At 37.0% G+C, this 12,022-nt stretch overlaps 1 protein-coding gene across 1 annotated transcript; it reads right to left on the bottom strand.

Moving 5' to 3' along the window:
• Window positions 1-648: 648 nt before the first annotated feature.
• LOC137716560 (receptor-like protein 2) lies at window positions 649-2,886 on the bottom strand. Its single transcript, XM_068456014.1, has one exon. It carries the CDS (start codon window positions 2,863-2,865, stop codon window positions 727-729), a length of 2,139 nt encoding a protein of 712 aa, XP_068312115.1. The 5' UTR covers window positions 2,866-2,886; the 3' UTR covers window positions 649-726.
• Window positions 2,887-12,022: the final 9,136 nt, after the last annotated feature.

The raw sequence follows: 12,022 nt of genomic DNA, 5'->3' as shown, positions 1-12,022 counted from the left end.
CCCCTACAAAAAATTATTATACGGGTTTTTACAGCGAGGGATTACTATATTACGAAAAGCAAGGTTTTTAAAAACTTTTATTTTTGCCCGCTCACACTATTTGTTTTGCACTTCTCTAGGACTTACTAGCTATACTCTGGTGGAGACAAGTATCGCTGGCAGTTTGTGATGTTCACTTCCGATAATGTAGGAAGTTATTTCTGTGTAAATATTCTTTACATATATGCACTTTTATTAATGCTCTGATACTACATGCATTATAATAAGGGTTAATCCCACACTACACACTCTTAGTTTAATTTAATTTTGATATGAAAAGAAAAAGAAGCTATACTTAGTAAGGGGATATAAACATTACCCCTCGTAAAACAAGAAAAACAAAATACAGAAAAAGATGGGACATAAACCTTACTCTTCCTTAAAAAGAAAAAAAAAAAATAGGAACATAAACCTTACCCCTTTTAAAAAAGAACATACAAAAAAAAAAAAAAAAAAAAAAAAAAAAAAAAAAAAAGGAGATATAAGCCAAAACCCCTCTAAAATAAAACTTCAAAAAAAAAAAAAAAAAAAAACTAGTATCAGAAATATACATATCTTCGTAGTCTTCATTATGAAAAGAAAACCGAAGATGTACGATAAAAAGTACAATCTAGTATCCTCTAAGCCTTTTATTCATCATGGTCTTAAGCATTGTAATCTTGACATGAAGCTTATCTTGTACATTGTCTAAGAATTTAAAACTGCATGTCTATGTGTCTTCTTAATAATTAAGAACCACACACTCCCCCAAAATCCAACGATGAAACCTAGTGCGGAGAAAATATACAACCATGGAAATTGATGCTCACTGTCCACACCTTGGTTGTTCTTACTATCTGCATCAATACCTTTAGTTGGTAAACACTCATTCAAAAGTGGAGGGCCACACAGTTTTGAATTCCCTTCAAACGTAGAAGCACTAAAAGTTTGGAGCTGAGTGCTTGTTGGGATTGGTCCTTCGAGATTATTGTACGAGACATTGAAGGATTTTAAAAAATTAAGGCTTCCCAATGACAATGGGATGTTTCCAGACAAATGATTCATGGAGAGGTGCAAAGTCTCTAGATTTTTTAAGTTGGATATTTGTTCTGGAATGTTGCCAGAAAAGTTGTTGCCACTAAGTTCCAAGTTGTGGACAAGGTATATTTGGCCGATCTCAATAGGTATTCTACCATGAATATAATTGAGGGATAGGTTTATTGTTGGTGGAATGCTAGACAATCTTCGCGGGTAAATTAGGTTTACAGGGGTGAAGATTGGCAGGTCAAAATTATCGTCTACTTGAGTTGTCGTCGATTCATGTACCAACCTTGGTAGTCCACAAAGTTCTTTTGGAAATTCACCAGAAATTTGGTTGTCTGCCAAGCTCAAGTAAAAGAGCTTGGGAAGAGTCCCCAAAGATCTAGGAATTGGACCTGTAATTCTATTACCTTTCAAAATCAAAATCTCTAGATTCTTGAGTTTTGATAACCATAAAGGCATTTGACCAATGAATTCACAATAAAAAAAAGTCAACATTCGAAGATTTTGGAACCCACCGAAATCAAGCATGCCTTCATCAGCTGGCATTTCCTCGCCTTTGAACGAATATGAAAGGAAGAGTGTTTGAAGACTTTTGCAATGCATTAATATCTTCATTGCCCTAGTGATGTTGGTTAAGCCACTCAGTGAGAGCAAGGACAAAGACTTCAATGAAAGAAGTTCATGTTGTATTTGTCCCCTTAGATTATTTGCAGTCAAACGGATAGCTTTTAGGGATTGGCATGAATAAAGGCTTGTTGGAAATGTACCAGTAAAGTGGTTTCGAAGTAGGTCAAGTTTACTGAGGTGACTTAGTTTCGAGAAATTGAGCATGGAGATATCTCCTCCCAAGTTGTTGGCTGCCATATGTATTTCTACAATGTTTGTGCAATTCATCAACGACAGGGGCAAAGAACCCTTGAAATGGTTGTAATCAAGAGCCAAGAGTTTCAATTTGGAGAGCTTTCCAAAATGGAGAGGGAGCACTCCACTCAACTGATTAAAGGAGATGTCAAGGATTACGAGGTTGGTGAGGTTGAAATTTTTCTCACTTATGGTTCCATGGAGTGAATTGGAAGGGATTGCAATTTCTTTGAGTTTGGTGGCATTGTAGATATCTTTGGGGAGTAACCCTGAGAGGATGTTGTTACCAGCACGAAAAATTTGCAGTTTTGAACACTCCCCAAGTCCAAGAGAAATGCTACCATTGAATGCATTGAGGGAAAAATCCAACAACCTAATCAAGGGAGAAGAATAAAGACATATAGAGGATGGGATCAAACCTGAGAAGCTATTGTTGTGGACGTTGAAACTAGTTAAATTCCGAGCTTGTTGAAAGAATGATGATGGAATTGCACCGTGGAAGTGATTGCTTGACAAATCCAACGTCTGGATATTGTGGGATGGCAGAGAAAAAGGTAACTTTCCAGAAAGAAGATTAAAGCTTAAATCAAAGATCTCAAGACTATTCAAAGACGAGAAGAATTCAGTTTCAAGTGATCCAGAAAGTGAATTGTGAGAGAGATTCAAGTGGGTGAGGTGTGTGAGATTTCCTAGTGATGATGATGAGGGGAAAATAGCTCCTTTGAGACCTTTGGAGGATAAGAGCAAATGGGTGACCAAACCATCCTGATTACAAGTGATGCCATTCCAACAACAACAGTTAACAGAAGTCCACTTTAAGGGGTGAGAAGATAGGGTGGAGGTGAATGACAGAAGAGAGGCGCGCTCAGTTTGTTTGCATGCATGAACATTTGTAGAGATGATGTGAGAGAATAAAAGGATGAGAAGAAAGCCATGAGCCATTGGCTTAGAAAGTAAGCTGGTCTAGCATAGACATGTTTCTTTACATTCGGAATTCTCAAAGGTATATATATAGAGCACCTAATTGCATATGCATAATCCGAAGTTCTTTTCTGTCTTCTTCCTTTTAGCCCGCAAACGATGAATCATTAAAGCTCGAAAACGCTAGCGGCAAACATCACAGCAATCTGAAAAATTGGCAAACAACCATAACCATACAAATGTTCTGAATTAGGGAGGGGCCACCATGAAGGGACCAGAACTTATCCCTTTGTTTCTACGGGGTAGTTGGAAAACCAAACGGAACATTTAATTTAGAGCAGAAGAATATGAAATGACACCGAACGCAATTTTCATACATATGCGTTGTTTAGTATTATCAACATTTCATATTTGGCGTGTCAAAACTTGAATTGACTCAACTAAATAGAGGTTATCTAGTTTCTGTCTAAGTGAGCTAAGCAGTGTAGACAGGTGCCTAGGCAAGTGCCTAGGTAGATCTAGGCGCCGTTTCTTATTTTTAGACGCCTAAGAATTAATCGTGTCAATGGCCAGCCATCTAGGGCCTAGGCGGGCTATGACGGCCCTAAGCAAGGCCTTTTAACATAGCACTTCAAAGTCTACGACGGGCCATGTTTCGCAAATTAGTTGAAGACAACAAAATTCAAAAGCACTAATGCCTTTCTTGTTAGGTAATTAAAAAAAAAAACATAAGAAAATCTTAAAACTAACCAGATTATACTTCGGTCTATGAGTTAACTCCCTCTTCAGTCTCTTTTGGTCCGAGCAACATCAACAATGTATTGATTCAAGTGCTGACCAAATATTTTCGTAGAGAATGACCCTGTGACATGCCGTCGTGCTTCTATGCCCCTTCTCTGAGCCATCTGCGGGTCTGTTATGAGTTTAGCCTTAGCCAAAGAGAACTCTCTTGGGTTACAATCACACAGAAATCCCGTCTCACCATTCTTCATTGTCTCTACAGGGCCCCCACTGTTGCACGCAATGACAGGTTTATGAGCAGCCATTGCCTCCAGAGGTACAATGCCAAAGTGCTCATCCTGCAATTTTGAATATCTCATCAATTTCATTCTCCCCACAATATCTGATCAACGGAACAAAATTATGTAATTTTCCCCTTTGGCTTATAAAGGACGCATAGGCATTGGGAGAGGAGTGCATTTCTTTCTGCTGTCAAGCAAGAGATGATGAAGTTAACTTGATTGGACACTCCTTCCGTTTCTGCTAGACTTCTGAGCACCTCTAAGTACTCAACATTTTCTCTCAAACGATTATCAAAGCCACCTAAAACATCGGACATGTATTATATTTAGGGAGTTTTAACGAGAAGCCCGCGGTACTCTTTATTTTAACGAAAAATCATATTTTTATACGAAAAAGTCAAACCTGGTACTATTCGTTACAAGGAAATCAACGTGAGAAAGAAATATAAAAGGCATTCTCATGTTTACTAACTATCAAGAATTAGAATAATAACAAAGTTGAATCTCAACAAAGTGTTTACGAACTATTAGGAATCGGTATAAAACAACAAAGTGTTTACGAACTATTAGAAATCGGTATAAAAACTAAATTGATTACTAAAACGTTTTAGGTAAAAATAAATTTTCCTTTTCATCACAAGAAAAAAGTGAAAGGACAGTTCTCGCATAAAATAGTTTGTGAAATGAGCCAAGACGATTGTCCATTTTTGGAACAAAAATGGACTTGAGCATGTGCAATTGCTGGCATCATAATGTTACACTTCCGGCGTATGACTGCATCAATCAGACAAAAATACAAGTCAAATAGACAAACATACAAGATTGTTCCTCGCTCTCGGCGATGATCGGTTTGTACACTACTATAGGTTTATTGTGTCCATTTTTCTTTTGATAAATTTATATTGATGCACTTGTGCTTGCTGTATTGTTTGTAAAAATTCATGCTAACGTAATGTCTTGATTATTGGAGCGTACCTAATTGACACATTTATACTTATTTATTATGATTCATGAAATATCGCTATTGTTTTTTATTTTTATCAAAAAAAAAAAAAAAAAAAAAACATACAAGATTGTGGGTCATTGGATTTCGAGTTAATTAAATGGGTAAATCTCAGTTTACTACCTTCATGTTTCGTGATTTTCAACATTTAGTACATCAAGTTTTTTTCGTTTCAGAATCATATTTAAAGTGTTAATTTTGGGACAGTCTCATATATCCATTAGTCAAATTGTTAAGTTTGCCGTTAACTAATGATGTGACGCCTATGTAGACAATAACTAAACATCACGTGTCATTAAGGGGTCCACGTGGATTTTTTTAGAAGGGATTAAAAATTTTCAAAATTCAAAAATCAAAATTAAAAAAAAAAAAAAAAAAAAAAAAAACGGTCTTCTACCTCCCTCATCCTCCTCCCCCCCCCCCCAAAAAAAAACCATCTCCCACCCTTCTCTCTTCTGCAACCTGCACCACCCTCCCTTCTCTCATCCTTCCTCCCTTATCCCTCCCTTCTCCCTCCCTTCTTTCATCTGCACCAACCCACCCCACCATGTCCCGCCCTTCTCTCTTCTGCAACCTGCACCACCCTCCCTTCTCCCATCCTTCCTCCCTTATCCCTCCCTTCTTTCATCTGCACCAACCCACCCCACCATCTCCCACCCTTCTCTCTTCTGCAACTTGTACCACCCTCCCTTCTCTCCTCCTTCCTCCCTTATCCCTCCATTCTTTCATCTGCACCAACCCACCATGTCACGGTTCTCGATCTCGCCGATCATATCCACAAACACCAAAGAAAATTTTCTGATGGGTTCTCTTCGTCGCCATTGACAATGTTGGATTTTCACTGTTTCCTTTACATTCTGATTCTCTGCATTCCCAAAGCCGCTGTGTTCGCCGTCGTTGCGGCCACCGAATTTAACTTCGGCACCTTGACTCTGAGCAGCTTGAAGCTCATTGGCGATGCCCACCTGAGCAATTGGAGTGTGCGGCTCACCCGCGACCTCGGCCGTTCCCAACTCCAGCGCCGGCCACGTTTTATATTCCAAACCCATTCGCTTCTGCCAGCCTTCCTCGCAATCCCAACAAGCTTCTCATGGACCTCTTAACGACACGTCCAATCATTGTCCATATAGGCGTCTCATCATTAGTTAACAGCAGACTTAACAGTTTGACTAACAGATGTATGAGACTGTCCAAAATTAAAACTTTAAGTATGATTCTGGGACGAAAAAAACTTGATTATTAAATGTTGAAAACCACGAAATATGAGAGTAGTAAACTAAGATTTATCCAAATAGAATATTCATCATACTCATCATACACACATTGACCTTTTGAAACACACAATTCTGTTGGCAAGCTATTTTTCAAAGGAAAACTAATTAAAAGAGTTTGAAAACTTTGAATTTTAACGATGATGACAAAATAAAGGGTAAAATGAATAGTACCAGGATTGACTTTTTAATGTAAAAATGTGATTTTTCGTTAAAGTGAACAGTATCGGGTGTTTTTCATTAACGTTCCATTTTTTAAAGTTGTTCTGCCCTTTTGTGCAAACATTGAGCTTAAGTTTGGTGCAAGCGTGCAACTACAACATCAAACGCTCATGACGTCGTTAAATTTGAATTAAAACCAGTATAATTACCAAATTGTCTATGTTCTAAATAAATTTATTTATTTGCTAGGTCATAACAATTTCCACAACAACATATACTTATAAATTAATTTATTTGCTAGGTAATAACAATTTCCACAACAATATATACTTATAAATTATAGAAACTTTTGACCTCTTTATAATATAAACCATAATTTGTTTGCCCCCTTTTCACCTCTTTAAAACCTGATTTTTTTTTTCCTTAAAAAAGACTTCTTCCGTTGCAATTTCCCTTTACAATGAAGCATTTCTCCAAACTGCTACGCAGACTTTAATTGCCCTACCTGTTATTGTTTAGGTCATCATCTCCAAATTGCTATAAATACACCCTAGGTAGACTTGGCATTTTATAAAATACGTAGGGATGTAATGGGTAAAAACCAGGCATTCCTGACCCCAACTCTCAGAATGCAATTCTAACCTCCCACCAGGGAATCTAATTCCTCCAAAAGGAGAGTTGACTTCCATTTTTTATGTGGCCACATAGTCTAGATTCCTCCATATCTTAATAAAAACAAGAATGATCCGTAATTAGAACTAAACACTTTATTTTCATTCCGATTATAGGTGTATGATAGGATTTTTACCACAAGCAAATAGGGTTAAAATCACTGAAAATACTTGCAAGAATACAAGGTAATTGTAGTATAATTGCTCATGCAAGGTCATTGTCCACAAAGATTGTTTGATTAATTCATAATTAAATCAACTCTTAATTAACTATTGAAACAGATTTTTATCAAAGATTTGAGATTTTTGAGTTTGAAAATGTTGAATTAACAATTAAAGAACCTAGAAGTTAGAAAATAAAGGCAGCAACCATAAAAACGTTTTTTAATTAAAACAAATTTAGGGAAAGACTAGGGTTAAGCCGTCACCGTTACAATCCTATGCAATTCTATCAATTACTTATAAATTTCCACATCCATGCTTTGAAGGTTAGGTTTTCCTAACGCATATTTTCCTTGTGATGTTCAAGCGAAAACGTATATCTAACATGCAATCCATCTCTGATGTTCAGATTAAATATAAACATGCAAGACTCATTAAACTTCGTGAAAACCCTTTGAAAAACCATGCAACCCTTAAGAGTGTGATGTTCGCCTTAAGTGAACTTACAATTACTAATCACAAGAAGCCCTCCTCAATTTCAGGGTGATGTTCCAACAGAAATTGCATCAAATAACTTGTCTAAATACCCTAATGGTGATCAATCATTAAAATATATAGATAGATTTAATCGTGGTGATTAATAATTCAAAGTAAACATGCATCCATTCATAAGCAAATTAATAAAATTACATATTCATGCTACGGTTCATGGCCTAACCCTAGCAAATGAATTAGTTACGCATATTCATAATAAAAATCAAAAGAAATATCATTCAAATGAGTCAAATGAATGAAAACACCTTAAAGTAGAAAATATCCACGAACCCTCGCAATCACTCTGTCTCCCCCCTATTTAAGAACGGCCAAGCAATATAATTGCTGAGCCCCCTACAAACCCTAAAACATAGGTCTCTTATTCCAACTAGGGAAGTAAATAATAAAAATAAAATACTTAGAAAATAAAATCCTAATTAAACTAGGAAAACTGCAAGGGAACTGTCCAGCCACGTTTTAGCCTCAGAAATCCTCCAAATCCGGACCATAATAGCTTATTTTAAAGATCGGGACGTTCTGAACACATCTCCAGAAGGTCACGAACCCATCCGAGGTCATCTTGGACTTCAAAAATACAATTCAAGCCCAAAACGTCACTATTCCAGCACTGCTCATTGCTCATTTATTTTATCGCCAGAAAATAATCGCTTGGTAGAAAATTCTGATATTTTGATACGATCAAGCCAAGTGACTCACGAACATCCTCCAACTAGAATTACTCCAAAATTCGTCCATTTAATTATGTTTTTCTCCAGAGAAAGTCGAAAGTCCTAAATTAGAAATACAATTCAAAGTATCAAAATTCTTTCAAAATATTAACCAAAATATACCAAGAATAGGGTTAAATATATACTATAAAATCCGCTCATCAGTGTATAAACACGTCATTAAAGTCTCGTTCAATACAAAACCATTAACCGCGAACTCTACGTAATTGTTACTGATCAACTATATAAAGATCCATTTACCGCAAGGGGTGCCAAAAGTAGGGCTGGAGATTGCAGTTAAGTTGTAACAAGGTAACCGTACTTGAAAGTGAGGCTGCTTATTTAGTACCTTTTCGACTATGTGCTTAGGCGAGTACTTTGCAAATCTTAAGCGATTGAGGCTAAATGTGTGAGAAATTCAAATGGAACTAAAACTGGACTACACAAGATTATGAAGGGTAGTGCTATCCACATCCATTTTCACTTCACACATCCCTCTCAATTTTCAGCCGGTCAGATCGAATGAATTTACGAAAATCAATAGCCAAAATTAACAAGGATGTGTGAGAGCTAAAAACGAGTGTGTGAGTAGCACTTTCATATTATGAAGGCATGCATGAGGAGTTTGTAAATGACTCATTCCAGCTAGTGAAGAATATCCATCTTATATGCTTTTGTAATGCTTGTCGATTTCATTTCTAATTATCTCTATCTAAAATGTGTAGTTCACTTCTTACTAACTTGACATCAATCTCTCTAAAACTTGAAGGCTTCTCGCTCAAACATATCATTCAGTTACTAATTTCTACACTAATTTCCCTCTTTAGTGCCGTGATCATAGATTCATAAATATAATGTATATAACCAGATGATGAGTTCAAACTCAAACGTAGGTGCCTTTTTTTCCAGAAAAAAAAAAGGGTGCACCAGTTTCCTCAACTACTAGAGTTTGTGTGTGTTGATCTTTATGATTTATCCTAGAAGAAGTTGGCTAGGTCTACGATGTTTTTCAAATGTTGTTATACTGTTTGATAGTTGTTAGCTTCACTTTCCATTCTGCTGTAATTATGAAATTCATACTTCCCATGTAAATAGGGTTTACAGGCCCTGAATGTAATCTGAAAACTGTTATAAACAGAAGCAAGCCATCCTTGTGAGGGTATGCAATTGAAGTGAAAAACCTCCAGTCTACGTTCTAAAACTGTACCTGCTGCAAACTAGACTGAAAAGAAACTTACATACTCTTCATAGGATAACTAAACCAAGTTGTCGCCAATCACAAATTTTCCAATTTTTTTCGATTTTTATTTGACCAAAAAACTTGATTTCACAGCAGCCACAAATGGCAATAAAATTACCAGAAACCTTACTACCAAAACTGAAAACATCTCTCCATCTTCTTCCACGTAGCAATGTACGTGCCCTACTGTCATTCCAACACCGTTTCTTCTTTTGCATAAAACCCACTACCCATTCCCATTACGTCCCAATAGACTGTTAGTGAAAATGAATTCAATGGGTTTTGATCTAGAGAGAGCTGGACAGAAAAACAAAGATGAACGAAAACTGAAACCGAATGGTTTTTTCTTCTTCTCTCTTGCAAAAAGTTGCAGAGGAATATTTTCACTATATTGAAAGAAAGCACTAACTCTGCTTTTACATTAACTGTTGGCCTTAACTTGGGACCACACATGCACTACATTTCATCTTAGTCACTCATCTATCTAATTACATGGATCAACCAACACATGGCACTCATGGCCTTTTACAAAACAGAACTTTACACCTGGCATTATTTTGCACAAGTGAATACACCAATTTAAGTAATCTTATTCTAAACTTTTCAGCTTAACACTTATAATTCAACACTCCCCTTTAAGTTTTGAGCTGATTTCACACCAAGCATATCCCTGAGATAGTTGAAACGATCCTTAGCCAAAGGTTTTGTGAAGATATCTGCTAACTGTTTTTCAGTGGGACAATACACCAAATCAATGATTCCTTCTTGCAATGCATCCTTAATAAAGTGATACCTTCTATCAATGTGCTTAGTCTTTTGATGGAACACATAATTCTTTGTGATAGCAATGGTAGATGTGTTATCACAGTGAAGAGGAGTAGCTACAGTTTGTAATTCTCCAAAATCTTCCAAAACAAACCTCAGCCATATTGCTTGAGCTATGGCTTCTGATGCACTTATATATTCAGCCTCTGCAGTTGAGAGTGCAACACAGTTTTGCTTGACCGAAGCCCAGGAAAACACACCACTGCCAAATGAGAAAGCATATCCTGATGTGCTTTTGCTGTCTTCCAATGAACCACCCCAATCACTATCACGGAAGCTAATTAAACAAGCTTTTCTTCCTTTCACGTACTCCAAGCCATAATCCAGAGTTCCCTTGATGTATCTGAGTACTCTTTTTGCAGTTCCATAGTGTCTATTGGTAGGACAATGCATGTATCTTGCCAATAAACTAACTGCATACATTATATCCGGCCTTGTAGCAGTGAGATATAGAAGGCTTCCCACAATGCTCCTATACATCTCATCACTCGCAGATCCACTTCCATCATCTTTAGATAACTTCTCAGTAGCTACAAGAGGAGTTGTGATAGTCTTTGCTTCATTTAAACCAAATTTACTCAGTAAAGAGCTTGCATACTTCTTCTAATTAATGAAGATACTGGAATCTGTTTGAATCACTCCCATCCCAAGGAAGTGATGAAGAAGTCCTAAATCTGTCATTTCATCCTTCATTTTCATATCTTCTTTGACCTCTTCTAGCATTGGTTTGCAACTACCAGTGTAGACTATATCATCTACATAGATAGAGACAATCAGGATATCTTCTCCCCTTGCTTTTATATACAGGGTTGGTTCACTCAAGCTTTTCTTGAAACCACACTGTGAGAAATAGCTGTCAATCTCTCCATACCAAGCTCTCGGAGCTTGTTTTAGACCATAGAGGGCCTTATGAAGTTTGTACACCTTTTCTTCCTTGCCTTTTACTACAAAACCTTCAGGTTGCTCAACATAGACCTCTTCTTGTAGAACTTCATTCAAGAAGGCCGATTTCACATCTAATTGATACAGTTTCCAGCTCTTTTGTGCAACCAAAGCTATTAAGGTTCTAATGGTATCCAACCTAGCAACCGGTGCATAAGTCTCATTGTAGTCCAAACCAGGCTTTTGTGCATAGCCTTTTGCAACCAGCCTTGCTTTATTCTTCAACACTGAGCCATCAAGATTTAACTTGGTTTTGTAAACCCATTTAACCCCTATAACAGGTTTTTCAGTTGGTCTGTCAACAAGCTTCCAGGTGCCATTCTTTTCAATCATAAACAGCTCATCCTCTATAGCTTTTAACCAAGACTCATCTTATTTGGCATCCTCATACTTCTCTGGATCCATGATACACAGATTGCATTGAGCCAACACTTCATTCAGATTCCTCCACTTCAGTGGTGTATGATTAGATGCTTGATTGTGTCCTTCACTTAAGTTTGATATGCTTGTAGATTCACCTAAGATAGGTGACTTGGATTGAATTTCAGAGTCTTCAATATTAAGAGCTCTCCTAGATGGAGATAATATAGATGATGTATGAGACAACACCATTCTGTC

This window comes from Pyrus communis, chromosome 14 (genome assembly GCF_963583255.1).
Source record: "Pyrus communis chromosome 14, drPyrComm1.1, whole genome shotgun sequence".
Classification (NCBI taxonomy): Eukaryota; Viridiplantae; Streptophyta; class Magnoliopsida; order Rosales; family Rosaceae; genus Pyrus; species Pyrus communis.
Note: the sequence above shows the minus strand (reverse complement) of the source record. Positions and strands in the feature narration are given on the sequence as shown.